The sequence below is a fragment of the Moschus berezovskii genome, chromosome 1 (genome assembly GCF_049115385.1).
Source record: "Moschus berezovskii isolate FMDL1 chromosome 1, NW_MosBer_1.0, whole genome shotgun sequence".
Lineage (NCBI taxonomy): Eukaryota > Metazoa > Chordata > Mammalia > Artiodactyla > Moschidae > Moschus > Moschus berezovskii.
This window is the reverse complement of record NC_142460.1, coordinates 66,357,559-66,376,007: the sequence shown is the minus strand read 5'-3', so window position 1 is coordinate 66,376,007 and position 18,449 is coordinate 66,357,559. Positions and strand designations below refer to the sequence as shown.

At 39.6% G+C, this 18,449-nt stretch overlaps 1 protein-coding gene across 1 annotated transcript in view; it reads left to right on the top strand.

Annotated features, from left to right (window-relative positions):
- Window positions 1-12,410, top strand: part of IMPG2 (interphotoreceptor matrix proteoglycan 2) — an 82,608-nt gene extending 70,198 nt beyond the window's left edge. Inside the window, exons 17-19 of the mRNA XM_088836658.1 lie at window positions 1,585-1,786; window positions 2,277-2,356; window positions 4,078-12,410. Coding sequence (XP_088692784.1) covers window positions 1,585-1,786; window positions 2,277-2,356; window positions 4,078-4,093 — 298 coding nt within the window. The 3' untranslated portion in view covers window positions 4,094-12,410. The remainder of the gene's footprint in view (window positions 1-1,584; window positions 1,787-2,276; window positions 2,357-4,077) is intronic.
- The last annotated feature ends 6,039 nt before the right edge of the window (window positions 12,411-18,449 follow it).

The following is an 18,449-nucleotide window of genomic DNA, read 5'->3' as shown; positions in this document are numbered from 1 at the left end:
GCATGCATGAATCTCACTGCACAATGAAAGGATGGCATCCTTGAATGGGGCCAGACTGCCTGTTTCATGGAGCAGGAGGGGTTGGAAGGGTGATGGAGATAAGGTGAGGCCTGTGTGAGGACCAGATCTGTTAGTTTTGTTCCCCTTTGACTCATTCCAGTGGTAATTAGGCAGACTTTACATCTAGGTAAGAATCTGACAAGAAATGGAATCTGGATCTCATTTTAGTTAAGTATAGGATCATCAGTAGAGGAGATAAAACCTATTCTACTTGCTAGACCAGCGATCCAAGGACCTTGTGGTGTAATTGATCACAGTCACCGGCTGTACTTTGCTTCTGTGCTTTCAGGTCTGCTTCCGGTCGAGGTTACCTTCACTCACCCTCCTGCTTGGCTGAGGAGGCACTGCTCCTAGTTTCCTATAGCACCCAGACATAATTCTGCTATCATTCTTATATTTTTTATTGGTTCTGACTTTTCATTGGACCATGATCTTGTTCTAGAGAGATTCAAACAAATTCTTTGTATTGTCAGCATCTAGAGAATTCCTAGGCACATAATCAGTGCTTAGTAAACAGTTGTAGACCTGAATTGAATTTAATTGAAGCCCATTCCCCCATAAGTTTTTATTTCTATTACTTTCTTTGTGGGATTACACACTGATTTTTTTTTAATTTTATTTATTTTTAATTGAAGGATAATTGCTTTATAGTATTGTGTTGGTTTCTGCTAAACACGAACATGAATCAGCCATAGGTCTACCCATGTCTCCTTCCACTTGAACACCCCTCCCACCTCCCACCTCCCCCCTACTCCCGTAGTTTGTCCCCAAGCCCCAGCTTGAGTTCCCTGAGTCATACAGCAAATTCCCACTGGTTATTTTACATATGATAATGTGTGTTTCCATGTTACTTTCTCCATATATACCACCCTCTCCTTCCCCTCTCCCCCAGCCATGTCCCTAAATCAGTTCTCAACGTTTGTGTCTCCATTGCTGCTCTACAAATAGGTTCATCAGTACCATCTTTCTAGAGTCCACGTATATGCGTTAGCGTCCAGCATTTGTTTTTCTCTTTCTGACTTACTTCACTCTTGTATAAGAGGCACTGTGTTCATCCACCTCATTAGGACTAACTCAAATGCGTTCATCTTTATGGCTGAATAGTATTTACACACTGATTTTTAATTTGTCTGTGCTGGGAATAATGATGCTATTCCCACTAATTTTAATGAAATGCTTAATATTTAATATTCCTTAAAATATAATATTTCCATTAATATTAATGAAATGCTATCAGCAGACATAGTTCCCCATCAACATTCATTAGGTACCAGGCACTTTAGGGCAAATAAAAAATAAAGAGATAAGAAACAGGGCCCTTATCAGGTAGTTGAGGAGATTATAATGATAACAAGTTGGTAAATAATATTTGAGATTGATCTGGATCTTTTCCACAGTCACTCCCCTCCCATTTGTATCCAATTAGTCTCTTTTTCTTCCTCACCAGGAGTTTTGCTCCAGGTAAATAGTCGAGCATCCAGAAGAGAACCTGAGTCAATTATATTTTTCTTTCTGTGGCTCCAGCAGGCAGCCTGATGGCCTCTCCTCTGTAGAAAGTGCCGTGAAGCACAACCCCGTATTTGAAAGTTACGAGGCCGACCTCGAGCAGTATGAGGGCCCCTACCCTCAGCGGCCCTTCTACAGCTCCACAGACAGAGAGATGATTGCTGGTCTGAGCAGGGAAGAGATCAGACAAATGTATGAGAACAGTGACCTTTCCAGAGAGGTAGGAAACTTGGTTTTTCTGTTGTTGCTCTGCTGGGGTGTGTGTATGTGTGTGTGTGTTCATGTGTATACTTAGGCTTCAAGAAAGAATGGAAATTATTTCATGGTTAGATTTTATTCCTCATGATACCTCCCAGTCAATGTGATATGTAGCCAGGATATAGTTCTGAGTTGTATCATATTTCCTACCCAGTGACTCATGTATCATTATTAGCAAATGCCTCCCTCTTCCCTTAGAAATGTTAGCAAATGTCTCCCTCCATACTCCTTAGAAATATGTCTGAGTTATTCAGAACAGTTCACTTAGTAGCCACAACTTCCACTTTTTCTTTGAAAAGTCTGTTGTTTTCTGAAGCTCTCTCCTGTACTGTCCAGAAAGCTACAGTCTCTTATAAAAATTAGACCTCTTTTTTAAAAGGCCATTAAAGTTTTTTTAATGCAGTGTATGGCTTTTTTTTCTTCTTCTTCTTTCCTTCCTTCCTCCCTTAAAGGAAATTCAAGAAAGAATGAGAATTTTGGAACTGTATGCCAGGGATCCTGAGTTTGCAGCTTTTGTCAGAGAACATCAAATGTAAGCATTTAAGAGAGTACCTACACCCAGATTCTAAACAGTTTGCCTCACAGTAGGGCCACAAGTGTGAATACATAATTCCTGTCCATATGACAGGGGTTTTGTTGGTAACCAGCATTGTTGAGTTCTTTACAGTTAATCTACATCCACTCTGATTCCACAGTTATCTCTTCTAGTGCCTTTGCAAGTTGAATGTTTCTCATTTAAGTTTTATGAGTGAGGAAAGGAAACATCAAAGAAACGGACAGCCTTACTCAAGATCACAATGATAACAAGTGCCAATGAAGATTGAAAACAAAGACACGCTGTGTTCTGGACTAGAGCTTCCTCGCTCTGTCGTCTTTTCTCTTATTAAAGAGTCACCTGTTTGAATAGCCATAAATCCTCACATATTTTAACATATACTTCCTTTCCTATCTCTGTAGATACAGATCTACAGGCAGATCTCATTGAAATGTGTCTCTTACTTCTTTCAACTTCACCTTACTTTTCAATATGTCTTTTTCCATTACTTTTTTCAGCATACATTTTGGGCAAGTGTCCATAGTTTTTTTGTCTTCCCTTTGCATCTCAGGATCCATAACAAGACGTAGGTTACAAAAATGCAATACCCTTGTAAAGAGACCATTTATAGATGTTAACTGAGTGTAGTGGGTGGGATTATTATTTCGTTTTGCTATTTGGTCCTACAGCTGCCCTTGCAAAGGTGCTTCCTCATGGATGGGTCTCACCCAGGCCAGATAATGGCAGCTGTCTTTTAGAAGACAAAAGCTAGAGCAGTTCATGCCTGATTATAGAAGAAACTGATAAAGGATCAACCACACATGTGGTTCTGGTTGGAGCCTCAGCCCCTTCGCTCCAAATCCCCTTTCTTTGAGAGGTAACCCCTCACTCATGGTTCCTCCGATAGGAACGGATGGATTGATAACAAAGGGAACTAAAGAAGATGCTTTTCTAGTTCCACAGGCATGGTAGATACTCCTGTAAGAAGAAAACTCTGAACATCTGACTTGGCCAATGGGAGTTACTACAAACCTTGCTTGAGTGCTGTCAAAGCAATATTAATAGGATTCTACCTTTTAGTCCAGGATATCCACTGATCTCTGTATCTCCAGCCAGTAGATGACCTATGGCACAACTTCAGTGGTATCCAATAGAAAGAACATGACTGATTTTTTTTTTAATCTTTCCTAAGACCCTTTTATAAGCCCCTCAGAGCCATCTGTGTTTCCTGAATTAAAAATGTATCTCATCTAGGCTAAGAAATCCAGAGAGGAACCAGGAGAGCCGAGTTAGGGACAGGCAGATTGACTACATGCTTCACTTTCTTCTGGTAAACTGTTTGGCATTAAAATATATGAAAGATCCAGTGAAACAAGAGAAATGTTCACACAGACACTATAACCCTAAGGGGATTGTTCAAAGTCGGGAGACAGCATTGAAAAAATGTTAGGGACGTGATCAGTACATTTTCAGTTTTCTGGATTTTTCATCTACCAGTAACTCATGAAAATAATGGACTTGCTTTAGGATTCAGTAAAAATATTACATAGTCTCTGTAGACTGGATTTTTCTTTTTAACTTACCAAAGCACAGGACAGCTTTCCTGCAAAGAAAGAATTGGTAATTTTAGGAATATAGTTTGACAATACATTTCAACAAAAGTGCATTTCAGTACATTTTAGCTTTTTTCAACTAATTGCTGTTTGTTTTTTTCATAGCAGGGAAGAGCTTTAATCAAAACTCATATTTGCAACTGATTAGAAGCCTAGAGAAGATGGAGATCGCTCATTACATCATATTAATTAATCTGGATTTGGAACTCTGTTGAAAGAAGAGTTTTCTATTAAAAAATTAAATTTGGGACTCAAAATTTGTTTCTAGTTTAAAATTTTAGAATTTGGCCAGAGATGTGATGGTATTTATATCCACAAAGACCAAAAGCTGTATTTCAGTTCAGTTCAGTTCATTCGCTCAGTTGCATCCGACTCTTTGCAACCCCGTGGACTGCAACATGCCAGGCCTCCCTGTCCATCACCAGCTCTTGGACTTTACTGAAACTCATATCCATCGAGTCAGTGATGCCATCCAACCATCTCATCCTCTGTCATTCCCTTCTCCTCCCGCCTTCAATCTTTCCCAGCATCGTGGTCTCTTCAAATGAGTCAGTTCTTCACATAAGGTGGCCAGAGTATTGGAGTTTCAGTTTCAGCATCAATCCTTCCAATGAATATTCAGGACTGATCTCCTTTAGAATGGACTGGTTGGATCTCCTTGCAGTCCAAGGGACTCTCAAGAGTCTTCTCCAACACCACAGTTCAAAAGCATCAGTTCTTCGGCACTCAGGTTTCTTTATAGTCCAACTTTCACATCCATACATGACTACTGAAAAAACCATAGCTTTGACTAGACAGACCTTTGCTGGCAAAGTAATGTCTCTGGTTTTTAATATGCTGTCTAGGATGGTCATAGTTTTTCTTCCAAGAAGCAAGCGTCTTTTAATTTCATGGCTGCAGTCACCATCTGCAGTGATTTTGGAGCCCCAAAATATAAAGGCAGTCACTGTTTCCACTGTTTCCCATCTATTTGCTATGAAGTGATGGGAAACTATATTTAAAGGGAATCAAAACTGTGAATTCTGGAAAGTTTTCTATAAGGAAAAAGTCTGAGAATTGGGGATGCATTTGCTGCCTGCTTCCCAGTCTCTGAGGGTGTCTCTTAATAACTGTGCCTCAGGTTTCACAGCAGAAAGACAAGGTGAGACTCTTACTGGAGGAAGTAAGCTTAACAGCTGAATATTTGTACCATGTTAGTTCAGGTAGAATGAAAATCTTTTGAAGTAGTTTTAACATAGTTTATGGTCAGACATTCACCTAACTATTAAGCCTTTTTGAATCAAACTGTTGAAGAAAAAGCAACCTTTTTGCTGGAGGATAGAGTTAGGCCTGTACTTTGTGCTTCTCCAAGAGTTTTCAGTTTCTGAAGCCTGTTAATCAAAACTACATTTTTTGGTTAATTATTTTAACATCCTGTTTTTTAAAGCTGTCTCGGCCAACACATATGTATAAAGTTTAGAGGGTTCTCCTTAGACTAAAGATGAATTCAATCAAGTGGACAGGGAAGGAGAAGGGTGTTGGGTCAAGACCACAGTACTTTGCTCATTGATGGGTGTGCTGTCAGAACAGATGGGTTCCCTGACTCTGCTGCTGCTACCTCACCATGTCCTGGGCAAACCTTGTATCTCCTCTAGTTCCTGGTGTTTTAATTTCAAAAATAACATTTAACTCCCTCCTGTGGTATAGGTTGGCTGCTTCTTTATGAATATCTTATATCTAAATTCACTCCTGCTTACATAAAACATGGCAAGACTTTCATTGTAATTAAAATAACTTTTATTTTTCTCTATAGGTAGGAAAAAGTCACATCTTATATAAATTTTAAATGAAAATGGAAGCTTTACTCTATTTCCTAGCACTTTGTGAATGGTAGCCTTGGAGGGGGCACTGAGAGTGCCCTATCACTCCTAATATTGAGTTGTGTATGAAAATAGGCTATTATTATCTATGCAGGTGTGTTTCATGGTAGGTATCTTCATGTTAGTAAAAGATAATCTTAAATATTTTGATATCTTTATGACCAGATATTACTAACCAGGGATAGATTGACCATGAGCTAAAATACTTGGTTCATTTTTTTTTTTTTCCTCAACTTAATGATTGCCAATTTCACTCAGAAACGAAATTGCTGGGATGAGTACATGCCACAGTAAAGCTATTGAAAGCCTTGAAGATATCCAGGTATTTTGCAAAATATATGGGTCACAGGTTTTATGAGTGTGTGTTTATATAGGTTGGTATTTCCTGTTTCCTGGGATTCTCTTTTATTCCCTACTCACATAATAGATTCTCTAAACGTTCAACATAAGTACAAGCCACTGCTGGGATATTTTCTACTGGGCTCATTTGAAAGGGAAATGATATTTATCTTGAAAGCATTGTAAATATTAATGACATTTGTCACTACTTAATGCTTAATTTTATTTGTAAAACTTCTAAGATTTCTCTGTTGAAGATTCTAAACTTACTTGTTGTAGATGAAAAAGAAAATTTGTTTTTATCAACCCTAACCCAGTTAACCCTAGAAAGCAACATTTTAAATGAATGTCTGCTTGCCGGCAGAGTCTAGATGGACATGATTTGGGTGGAGAACTGGCCACCTTGTGGAACACTTACGAGAAGCATGAATGGGGCTGAAGGGGGATTGTTGTTAAGAGAAGCCAATCAGTGAAGTAAGAATTATGACATGTTTCTGAAGAGCAAATCTCTTGTTGACTCTGTGCAAATGTCTGTTCCACATCTGTTAATGGAAGGAACTCCTGAACTCTCAGGGTGAGGCCTGAGCTCCTCAGTTCAGTAATAAAGACTTTGGCCTTACCTTTGTCATTATTGAACCACAATGAGAACACTGGAGAATGAAGTTTCCATGGTGAAGATCCTCTGCTGTTCACACTGTAAGGGCTTAAAGAGCTATCGGTCTAACAGGACAAACTATCTTGAAAGAGCTTTTAAAAAGAACTTTTCCCTTGGGACTTCCCTGGTGGTCCAGTGGTTAAGAATCCACCTTGCAGTGCCAGGGATGAGGATTTGATCCCTGGGTTGGAAAGATCCTACGTGCGACGGATTAACTAAGCCCGTGTGTTGCAAACTACTGAGCCTGTGAGCTCTGGAGCCAGTTCACCACAACGAGAGAGTGCATGGTAAAGAATTCACGGTGGTTTTCGTTTTGTTTTGGTTCAGAAGGTGCTTTGGTGTCTTGCAGATGTAACCTTTCTAGTTGAGTATACATACAGGATTCTTGGGTTCTGGATAATGAGAAATGTATTTGATATATAGCATTTCCACATGGCAGTGGTTTAAGGGTATTTGTTCACAATTATGTGCTGTAAAGTCCCATTTACTTCATGTAATAACACAAGTGCAGATTTCACCTGATTTTAATCCCACCCATTGTTTTTTCTCTTCTTCAGTATCTGGTCATCATGGCTTGGCTGCTCCCCTCCTCATACTTTTTATCACATAGTAAATTGTAATGTAATTGAACAACCCTGATTTATTATTACTTCTGACAAACGATGAAAATTGCACAAATGTTCTTTGTAGGCTCTAAAGCCATGTTGACTCAAATGTGTACCTGATCTATTTATTTGCATTCTTTTTTTGGTAAGTTTGCCCTCATCCATCTCATAATTTTTAGGCAGTGGGCATCTTTGTGTCATTTCCGTGTTTTCAATAATGGATACTTTGACATCTATCAGCCTGTGAATTGAAGTTTCATTTTGAAATAGGAAAACAAGGTAACATATTTGCTCCATGAGGATACAGCTGATTTAGGAGAAACGCTTATCTTTATTAAGTTGAGATATTTTAGCTAAGAAAAATGTGGGTCATTTTTTTTTCTCTTAAAATGTTTCTAACAATTTCCAGTAGAATGGGTGGGGCCAGCCTTTCAAATTTACAATCCAGTTGCAATGAGTCATGCCTCCTAGCTCATTCTATTCCCAAATGTGCAATGAATGCAGAAAAATGGTGTGAAGGTCATAATCATCAAATCAGTTGCATTGTGTTCCGCAGAAGATCCTGGCTGGAGGTGAGAAGGTGGGAGGGTACCAGAAAGTAACTGATGATATAAAGAATCTAAATAGAAATTTCCTTGAGTCATGCATTTTGTAAAACCTTACACTATCTGTTTGATTTAACAAGATACAGGTTAAATCACTCCCCTTGGGGTAATAAGACAGATTAAAACACACAATTTACAGCTACAGCCTAGTTGAAATGATTCCTTATCCTTTTTTCCTCCACTTAGTTGCTTTTTTAGTGGTTAAGGGAGTAAATAGGAAAAATGTAACCGTAATATCAGAGAATAAGGTATAATTATTTATGTATGTGGACTGTGATGATTATGAAGTCACTATGTACATACCATAATATATGTTCAATATGGAGTGTGGATAATGAAAGATTTTTCTGTTTCATCTTGTTTATGATGACACTGTATTTAAAGTATGGGTCAGATAAGCTCATGTTACTGTACTGTTGGCTTGAAATGCTCTAGTCTTAATACTAGCTAATTAGAAATAAAAATTTAACAGTCTTTATGTATATGGAAGGTCTTTTTTCTCATGTATAGAGTTGTGCCATTTTCATTATTAATAAACTTCTCTTTCAAGAATTTCCGTACATTTTTTGTCAATAGGAAGAAAACATTGTAGATTGTAGCAGAAGTTCAATTGTAATTACTACTCAAGAGATACACACAATTTGAGCATGGTGTGCGAAGGATAGTCTGATTAATCTTTGCAAAGTGAGAGTCTCCGAGAATTGGAGACAGAGCCCAATTGTTGCTCAGAAATTTGTTGATAGTTAATGATGCTGAGTTATTTGGCCTCTCTTGAACTTCAGTCTTCTAAAGTCTTAGAAACTTTCATTTTTTCCTCTCTTGCTTAAGGAAGGGATGGAAGGAAAACTGGTGGAGTTGATTAAAGAAAGATTGAGGGTGAGCAGCTAACACCAGATGGTCTATAACAAGAGAAGGAACTGGTGACCTGTCTACAAGAGAACAAGAAGACATGAACATGGTATAAGAGCAATGTAAAGCAATTCTGCCTGGGGAGGTCAGTTACCACTTATCTAAGCATCAGAAACCTCAACTTAAGGTTTTTTCCCCTATGTTTGCTTGATGTCTTGCTGGCAAGAGGGCATGATGATGTCCTAAATCAGTCTTAGGAAAGAAGAGGGTCGTCTTGATTTGACTCCAAAGACTGTATTATAAAAACTCAAACTGGGAGAAATGTGTCCAATAAATACCTATTGATTAATTAATGACCTAGTTTTAGAAGAAATAGTCATAACCTGTTTTTAATAAAAGTCTGGTCAGGACAAGGCCTCTTTGGTCCTGTGTTCCCCCTGCTGGTCCACCTTCTGGGTACTTCTGAATATATGTCTCATAGTCTTTGATGGACTGTGTCCCATGACATGTAAGGTATCTCACCAAAACACACACATATCTTGTGTTCCACTTTTTTTATACAAATGAATCTCTGCTAATATAATAGTAGATGTTAAAGAATCGTGCTTTTCCAAATAATACCAATGTTGTATGTGGTATTTCTGTAAGTAATTGATTATTCCAAATGAACAACCACAATTGTCAGTATTGCACACACCATGGCAGATTTGGGGAAGAATGCGTATTTTTAGCAGGTGGGCCTTTCAGAGAGCCTCCAAAAAGAAACTGCATCTTTTATGCCTTTTTCTGTACCAGGTATATGCCTCCACTCCACTATTCACCAAGGTTGTGTTGTAATTTGTATTTATATTGTTGTTCAGTGGCTAAGTAGTGTTTGACTCTTTGTGACCCCATGGACTGCGGCATGCCAGGCTTCTGTGACCTTTAGTGTCTCCTGGAATTTGCTCAAACTCATGTCCATTGAGTTGACGATGCCATCCAACCAGCTTATCCTCTGCACCTCCCACTAAACTGAATTCTTTGATGTTGGGACCATATCTTGCTCACTTATTATTCATGAAACCAAAGAGTGCTTGATTAGAATTGGTCTAAAGTATTCATTTCATACTGTTCATGGGGTTCTCAAGGCAAGAATACTGAAGTGGCTTGCCATTCCCTTCTCCGGTGGACCACATTCTGTCAGACCTCTCCACCATGACCTGCCCATCTTGGATGGCCCCACATGGCATGGCTTAGTTTCATTTAGTTAGACAAGGCCATGGTCCCTGTGATCAGATTGACTAGTTTTCTGTGATTATGATTTCAGTGTGCCTGCCCTCTGATGCCCTTTCGCAATACCTACCGTCTTACTTGGGTTTCTCTTACCTTGGTCGTGGGGTATCTCTTCATGGCTGCTCCAGCAAAACGTAGCCGCTGCTTCTTACCTTGGAAGAGGGGTATCTGCTCATGGCCACCCCTCCTGACCTTGAATGTGGAGCTCCTCTCGGCCCTCCTACACCCGCGTAGCCACTGCCACTTGGATGTGGGGTTGCTCCTCTCGGCCGCCGCCCCTGACCTTGCCCCTGTCCTGGTTCCAAATAGGAAAAGGAGTACGCCAAGGCTGTATATTGTCACCCTGCTTATTTAACTTATATGCAGAGTACATCATGAGGAACGCTGGGCTGGAAGAAGCACAAGCTGGAATCAAGATTGCCAGGAGAAATATCAGTAACCTCAGATATGCAGATGACACCACCCTTATGGCAGAAAGTGAAGAGGAATTAAAAAGCCTCTTGTGAAAGTGAAAGAGGAGAGTGAAAAAGTTGGCTTAAAGCTCAACATTCAGAAAACTAAGATCATGGCATCTGGTCCCATCACTTCATGGGAAATAGTTGGGGAAACTGGAAACAGTGTCAGACTTTATAATTTTTGGGCTCCAAAATCACTGCAGAATCTGATTGCAACCATGAAATTAAAAGACGCTTATTCCTTGGAAGGAAAGTTATGACCAACCTAGATAGCATATTAAAAAGCAGAGACATTACTTTGCCAACAAAGGTCCATCTAGTCAAGGCTATGGTTTTTCCAGTAGTCATGTATGGATGTGAGAGTTGGACTGTGAAGAAAGCTGATCGCCAAAGAATTGATGCTTTTGAACTATGGTGTTGGAGAAGAGTCTTGAGAGTCCCTTGTACTGCAAGGAGATCCAACCAGTCCATTCTAAAGGAGAACAGTCCTGGTTGTTCATTGGAAGGACTGATGCTAAAGCTGAAACTCCAATACTTTGGCCACCTCATGCGAAGAGTTGGTGATGGACAGGGAGGCCAGGAGTGCTGTAACTCATGGGGTCACAAAGAGTCAGACTGAGCAACTGAACTCAACTGAAAGTATTCATTCAATTAGCTTGAGATAATTCCAACCAGTCCATCCTGAAGGAGACCAGTCCTGGGTATTCATTGGAAGGACTGATGCTGAGGCTAAAACTCCAGTACTTTGGCCACCTCATGAGAAGAGTTGACTCATTGGAAAAGACCCTGATGCTGGGAGGGATTGGGGGCAGGAGGAGAAGGGGACGACAGAGGATGAGATAGCTGGATGGCATCACCGACTCAATGCACATGAGTTTGGGTGAACTCTGGGAGTTGGTGATGGACAGGGAGGCCTGGCGTGCTGTGATTCATGGGGTCGCCAAGAGTCAGACACGACTGAGTGACTGAACTGAACAGAACTGATGAGTGATTTACAAACCATTTTTAAAGAAATAGTTTATAGAGATTTAGAAACAATCCTGAATGTTTCAAGAGTTCAGATTCATATGTTTATATTAATCTTATTGAGTAATTCACAGAACATAAAGCAGTAAGCAGTTTACAAAACCCTATCAGACTGGACTGCTGTATTGAAATGTAATAACCTGTCTGTGTTTCTTAATCACAGACTCGAGGAGGAAGGCAGGATGAAGAGGTGGAATAGTGTGGGGAATGGTGCTGGATCATAGAGAAAACTTCAGGTGCTATGGCTGGCAGAGGAGCGAAGGTTGGGGAGCTTGTGGAGACTGGTGGGTTTGTAGGAACTAATTTGACTGTACTGTCTGTTGATGGCACAGGGAGTATGATGCCTTAATATAAAAAGGCATTGTTTCATCTTAAAAAACAATTTAAAAATTTATTACTTGTTCATTTATTATTGTGTAGGGCAGAATAAAATAAGAGCATGAGGGGCCAGGGCACTGATGTAGGTGTGACTCAGTTCTTCCCTTTTTAAAAAAAAAAAAAACACTCCCCTGAGGAAAAATGAGTAGTTGGATAAACTGGTCAGTTTTATTCAGGTTCTAGTAATTATGTTTTGTGAAAGTTAGAGATGATATACTTTCAAAGTAGATCGTGTTCATCCTGTACATAGCAGCTACCAGTGTTGGTATTTTCCTATCAGTTTCCCAAGGTTTGCCATGTGGGAAAGATGGCTTGTCTTCCCATTTAAGTAACTTAATCCCAGCAGAGAGGCTGGTATCCCTGTGCCCGGAGGAAAGGCCCTGAAAAGAGAAGGTGTCATGCCAGACTCCTCCGGGAGGAAGGTCCTATCCTTCCCTCCCAGGCTGTAGGGACTTGGAAGCATCTACATGGCTCCATGCTCCAAGGGGATGGATATTAATTTTGCTTGGTGTCTGCTAACCGTCACATACGCGATGAAGGTGATACTGCTGCTCATATGAAAACATCAAAAGTTTATGTGGTCACAAGACAAATGTTAAATGTTTTCTTTCCTGTAGTGAATGAGGGAAACGTTTATTTGTGTTGGCTGTGCTGGGCCTTCATTGCTGTGGTCAGGCTTTCTCTAGCTGCGGTGAGCGGGGCCTACTCCTTCGTTGTGGTGCGGGGACTTCTCATTGTGACATCTCTTGTTGTAGAGCTCAGGCTCTAGGTGTGCGGGCTTCAATAGTTGTGGCATGTGGGTTTAGTCGTTTTGGTCCCCAGACTCTAGAGAACAGGCTCAGTAATTGTGGTCCACGGACTTGGTTGCTCTGAGGCATGTGGAATCTTCCTGGACCAGGAATTGAACCCATGTCTCCTGCATTGGCAGGCAGATTCTTTACCACTGAGCCACCAGGGAGGCCCTGGGAAGCTCCCCTAACACCATACACAAAAATAAACTCATTTTTGATTCAGATTTTAAATTGCTATTGCTTGGAAAATACAGAAAACTAAAACATAGGTTTCAATGTTTGAAGAAAAGCTAAATTGTAAAGATCTAAAAACAGATACTGAGCTTCCCTGGTGTCTCAGACAGTAAGGAATCCACCTGCGATGCAGGAGACCTGGGTTTGATCCCTGGGTTGGGAAGATCCCCTGCAGAAGGGAATGGCAACCCACTCCAGTATTCTTTCCTGGAGAATCCCCATGGAAAGAGAAGTCTGGAGGGCTACAGTCCATGGGATCGCAAAGAGTCAGACATGACTGAGAGACTAAGCACAGCACAAAAACAGATACAGGTTTAATTTCTAACTGCTTTTTAGCAATAATTGGTCAAGATGACCTTCTCCCTGCCTTTTTTAGTTTATAATGGACATGACTTTTCTGTTTTAAAGTTTTATACAGAAAGCTTTTGTGAAGTGTTTTTTTTTTCCTTCTAAAAAGAATCTGTGGTTTCTGGTATCTTAGTTCCTTATGAGAGAAAGTCAATCTGAATTAAAGAAAAAAATCATTCTTGACCTTTTCTTTTTTATATACTATTTGGATTTGAAATGAGTATCTAGATCTCATTCTACCATTTAGTGACAATTTCATTTTAGATGAATAATCAGTTAGTAATTCGTGTTGCAGTTACCTCTGGGAAAATAGATTTAATGGCCCATTTCCAGGGCAGATGATACTCCTGAAAGTATCCTGATAAGGAGACTTTGGGTTGGAGTCACCCCTTTAAAATCTGCATATTTCTTTTAAAAATGTAGATGTAAATAGAAGTTATTTCTAGAGAAATTTATTTTCCTTATGAAGTGCTGTCTATGACAGTATGGAATGATCTCTCTTCCTCATAAAAGAAAGTTCAAAAACACATGTTGAGGACTGGAAATACCTTCTGTTCAACACTATGAGCCAGGGGAGATTTTTCCATTGCTTCACTTTTTCTTATTTTACTTTCATATTTGCCAGCAATGTTTCAAAATCAGAATTTAACTTGGAATTGCAAAGCTGCAAACCTAAACGGACTTTCCATTAATGAGCAGGTTTAGACATTATTCTATTTTGAATACAGTCTTAAATTAATTTTGACTTAAAATAGAAAATTGATAGTTTGGAAAGATCTGTAATGTCAGGTGATTCTTTTCAGTCAGATGGAGCGAGCAGGTATATGATAATGTTAGTGAACATGTTATAAAAACACTGACTTTGCCAGTATTTTTTCAGTGCTGAGGTGGGAGTCACACTGATTGATGGCATTCCATCATTTCTTCTTGTCCCTGGCCTGTTACATACACTGTGCTGCTCTCCACGTCCACTTTTACATCAGAACCTCACGGTGACCCCCACTTGGGAGGGCTCAGCAGTGCATCTCCGGAGGGCCAGGCTCTTCTGTCTGTTCCAGAAATGACTGGGGAGAGATGAGAGTTAAATGGCAACCAGCAGAGATAAACATATTACCTTGCAAATCAGTTGTTCCAGGGTTTCCATCTAATTATTTTAGAAAGCTTTGTCCCCAGTACAGTTTGATTAAGAATGCAAGGTTGGGTTGAATTAATTATTACCTAAAATATTCACTGTTGAGGCCATCTTTTATTGCTAAATTATGTAAGTCGACACATGTTTTTAGCCTCTCAAATTTTATACTGATTTAAGGGGCAGATAATCCCATTCCCTAGTTATAAAACTATTCCTCAGAAGCAGAAACAGGAAGTAAAGTATCTTGGGAACTTTCCTTCTTCCAGTTGCCTTTTTATTTTCTAGGAGGCTGGAAAATACAGTAATTCTAGCCAACGGAGGTGGTCATGAGACTTGATTTTCTAGTATTAGTCAACTTGCCAAAACCTTGGCCATGTTGTACAGAATTCACAAGCCACGCAGGCCTGGACATCTAATTCCTATTTCAGCCACCAGTGGGGAGGGAGGTGCTTCTGTGTTGAAGGGAACATGGAAAGTCTCTACCTTGCTCTTCTCCCTAATGTGCTTTCTGGTCCTTACATATATTTTGAGTTGCTGATGGCTTCTAGCTCTGGCATCTTGTTCTGCCCTGCCCCTAGTGACCTGTTTGTACTGGTGGTTACTATGTGAGCTCAGCGTCTGTGCTTCAGAGTCATCACCTTCACACAAAGCTTGTGTCTGAGGCTGTGCAGCCCAGTGCTGGGTAGATGGGAGAGTGCTGAGTGGCTGCAAAGGGTATAGCCTGTTGTTAAAAGTATCGAGTAGAGATGTGGCAGATAAATAATGACATCTTTTCTCCTAGCCCCTAAACTAGACACTCTTTTTTCTTTCTTTTTTAGACGTTTATTATTTTTGGTGCACTGTGTATTTGTTGCAATGTGCGGACTGCTCTTGTGGAGCACAGGCTCTTGAGTGTGTGGGCTTCAGTAGTTGGCACACAAGCTCTCTAGCTGTGGTATGTGTGCTTAGTTGCCCCTGAGGTATGTGGGATCTTAGTTCTCCGATCAGGGATCAAACCCATGTCCCTTACATTGGAAGGCGGGTTCTTAACTACTGGACCACCAAGGAAGTTCCTAGATACTCTTCTTCAGATGAATACTTAAAAAAATCAGCAGGTCTACATGTGAATATTATCATCAAATTTACTTTTCCAAAGAAGTATGTTTTTTGTAATGATACTGTGGTTCTCTTTCATGTGCCTGTCTTCAAAGGTCTGCTACATGTTTAAGAGTCCTGTGTGATTCTGGAATTACCAAAAAATAAGACCTCAGGCAGTGCTCACTGACCCATAATGAAACTTTGTACCTTCCTGATAGGTAGGCAAGTTTCCTCCCACTCTTATTCAATCTGAGTTTGGAGAATGCAAAATAACTTCCATATTTGCCTAATCAAAACATAAAAGCAAATCTATGTGAATATGCTTCATGAAAAGTTATCTGATTATCTCAGAATTAATCCATTGTCTCATCTCATTCATTCCTGAGGATAAGAGAACATGCTCTTTTACATCTCCAAATACTTTTTCTCCAAAGAGTTCCAGCATGGTGCAGAGTGGAAAATAAAGACTAGAATAAGTTGTAAACTTCGGCTAATTGGGGAGCAAAAAGGGAAGGGAAAGCAGGCTATGGTAAACACATACTTTATAAGCTTCTGGCCAATATTTGGATGAAGCTTCCCTAGAAGTGTTAGAATCACATTTTTATTATTGGATTATGATAACCAGGGGTTAGGGGCTTAGTCAAGGAGACTCTGGAAGGGCTCAGGGATATGGTTTCCTGTCAGTCATGGTGATGAGAATCTGAGACACGGGTGGTGATGGGGGCAGAGAAATAAGCTGGGAGAACGTTTAGGAAAGCTGGTAACTAAGCCGTTTGATAATGGTTTCAGAATCTGGGTGAGCTGAGGTCAGCATACAAGGCAAGATAAGGTATTTGGCATATACCAAAGGGAAGTATTTCTGAATATCATTGCTGAGTGTGTTTGGGCTGAGTGCTTTATATATAGTATTTATTTGCATTATTTTCATAACTTTTCAACAATACTTCCATCTCATTAATGATAAATTTTTCAGCCTCACAGCAATTCAAAATTTTAGGGCCTCACAAACAGCCCTTTTTATGTAAAAAATTTAACATGATGGATTGGGAAAAAAGAAATGCCAACCTTTCTGAATTGACCCCCTTTAGGGACATCACCCAGTTAGTAATGCAACATTATATTATAAAGGGATAAATACTCATTTGAAGAGAATATTGAAAATATGGAAAAATGTAAAGAAAGCAAATCATCCACAGTCTCTCCAGATACAGCTATAATGATTTTTTGCTGGTCTTTTTTTCCCACGATATATGTCTCTTAAATTATTAGGATCATACTCCCCTCCCCCTTTTAATCTGATATTATACAAAGAGCATTTTCACTAAAAATTCTTTAATCATATAGTTTTCAAAAAGATTTCACCACAGAAACCAAGCTGATGGTGTGTGGCTAAGTCTGGCCTATGGATATATTTTGTTTGGCCTTTGTGATGTTCATGAGTATTTGAACTACTTGCCAATATATTTTAAAATCAGGAGATTTCACATCACCTAGCCTATTTCATTTGTCTCGGTGACCTTTCTGGCTGTTTTCAGCATGTGCTTTGAGAGTTCTGGAATGGCTTTACCAAAACTTACATTGGCCATTCGTTCACATATTTTGGTCACTTTTAGATTATTTCCTATTGTTTAAAAATTGTCAGAATGATTGTATTTTCTGTATTTCTGAATGTTCCTTTAAGAAAGATTTCTAGAAGTAGATTTATTTCATTGATGTTTCAAGACTTTTCTTATCACCCTTTCTTGGCAGTCAAGCCACAGAACCTACTTTCCATTGGGCAGTTTTCTCCTCGTGTCTGTAAGCTGGGTCTTGGACTGACTACAAGGGCCTTGGCTAGACTGGGCCTGCTGCCGCCATGGAGGGGCTCTCCATGGCCAGCATGAGAGCATGTCCAGGCCTGACTTTCCAGTCACTGCTTTGTTATAAGCTTTGTTCAAATTAATTTGGCCAGAGTGTCCTTTCATCTATTATTATTTTTTAAATCAAAGGTGAGTTAGTACAAGTCAGTTTTGTGATATTTATGTACTTTTTACCTGAATATTAGGTTGCTGTTAAAAATGAATTTTTACTTCAGTTACTTAAAAATATTCTTAGTTTTTTATTCTGAATTAGAATTGAGTGTATGGCCAGTATTAATGTTTAGAAAAACATATGTTGTATTTGTTAAAAATTTGTATTGAACAGTGCACGAGATCCAGGTTCAGTCCCTAGGTTGGGAAGATCCCCTGCAGAAGGAAATGGCAGCCCACTCCAATATTCTTGCCTGGAGAAGTCCTTAGACAGTGGAGCCTGGTGGGCTACAGTCCATGGGCTTGCAGTGAATCAGACATGACTGAAACTACTTAACACACAACAACAGGCTTTATAAATACTCTATATGAAGTGAAAAGCCCACAATAATACAAAATATTGACATAGTGATAAGTAACATTCATTTGATCTTGATACTTTTATTATGGGAGAAACTGTGTTCATCTCCGTTTCTTTAGTTACATCTCAAGACTCACCTTTCTTTAAGAGATTTTCCTAGCTCATTTCTTCAGTAATATTTTTAAAAGAAACTATTTATTAAATACTTGCAGGACACTCAGCATATTGTCGTGGGAAAGGCAAAGATGTATGAAGCACTATCTTTAAACAGTTGCGAGCTAGTTGAGAAGACAGGACACAAACACAGGGAGTAAAATCAAGTACAAGATTGGGAGGAGCAAGCTCCCTCTAGTGCTCAGGAGAGTCAGAGGAAGAAAGAATTCATTGTGGGGTCAATAGGCTGAACCAGGAAGATTAGTCCTAAACATGGCCCCAGTTTCCATTTAGATTCTCATAGTCATTGTGGGTGAGCAGTGTAAGAG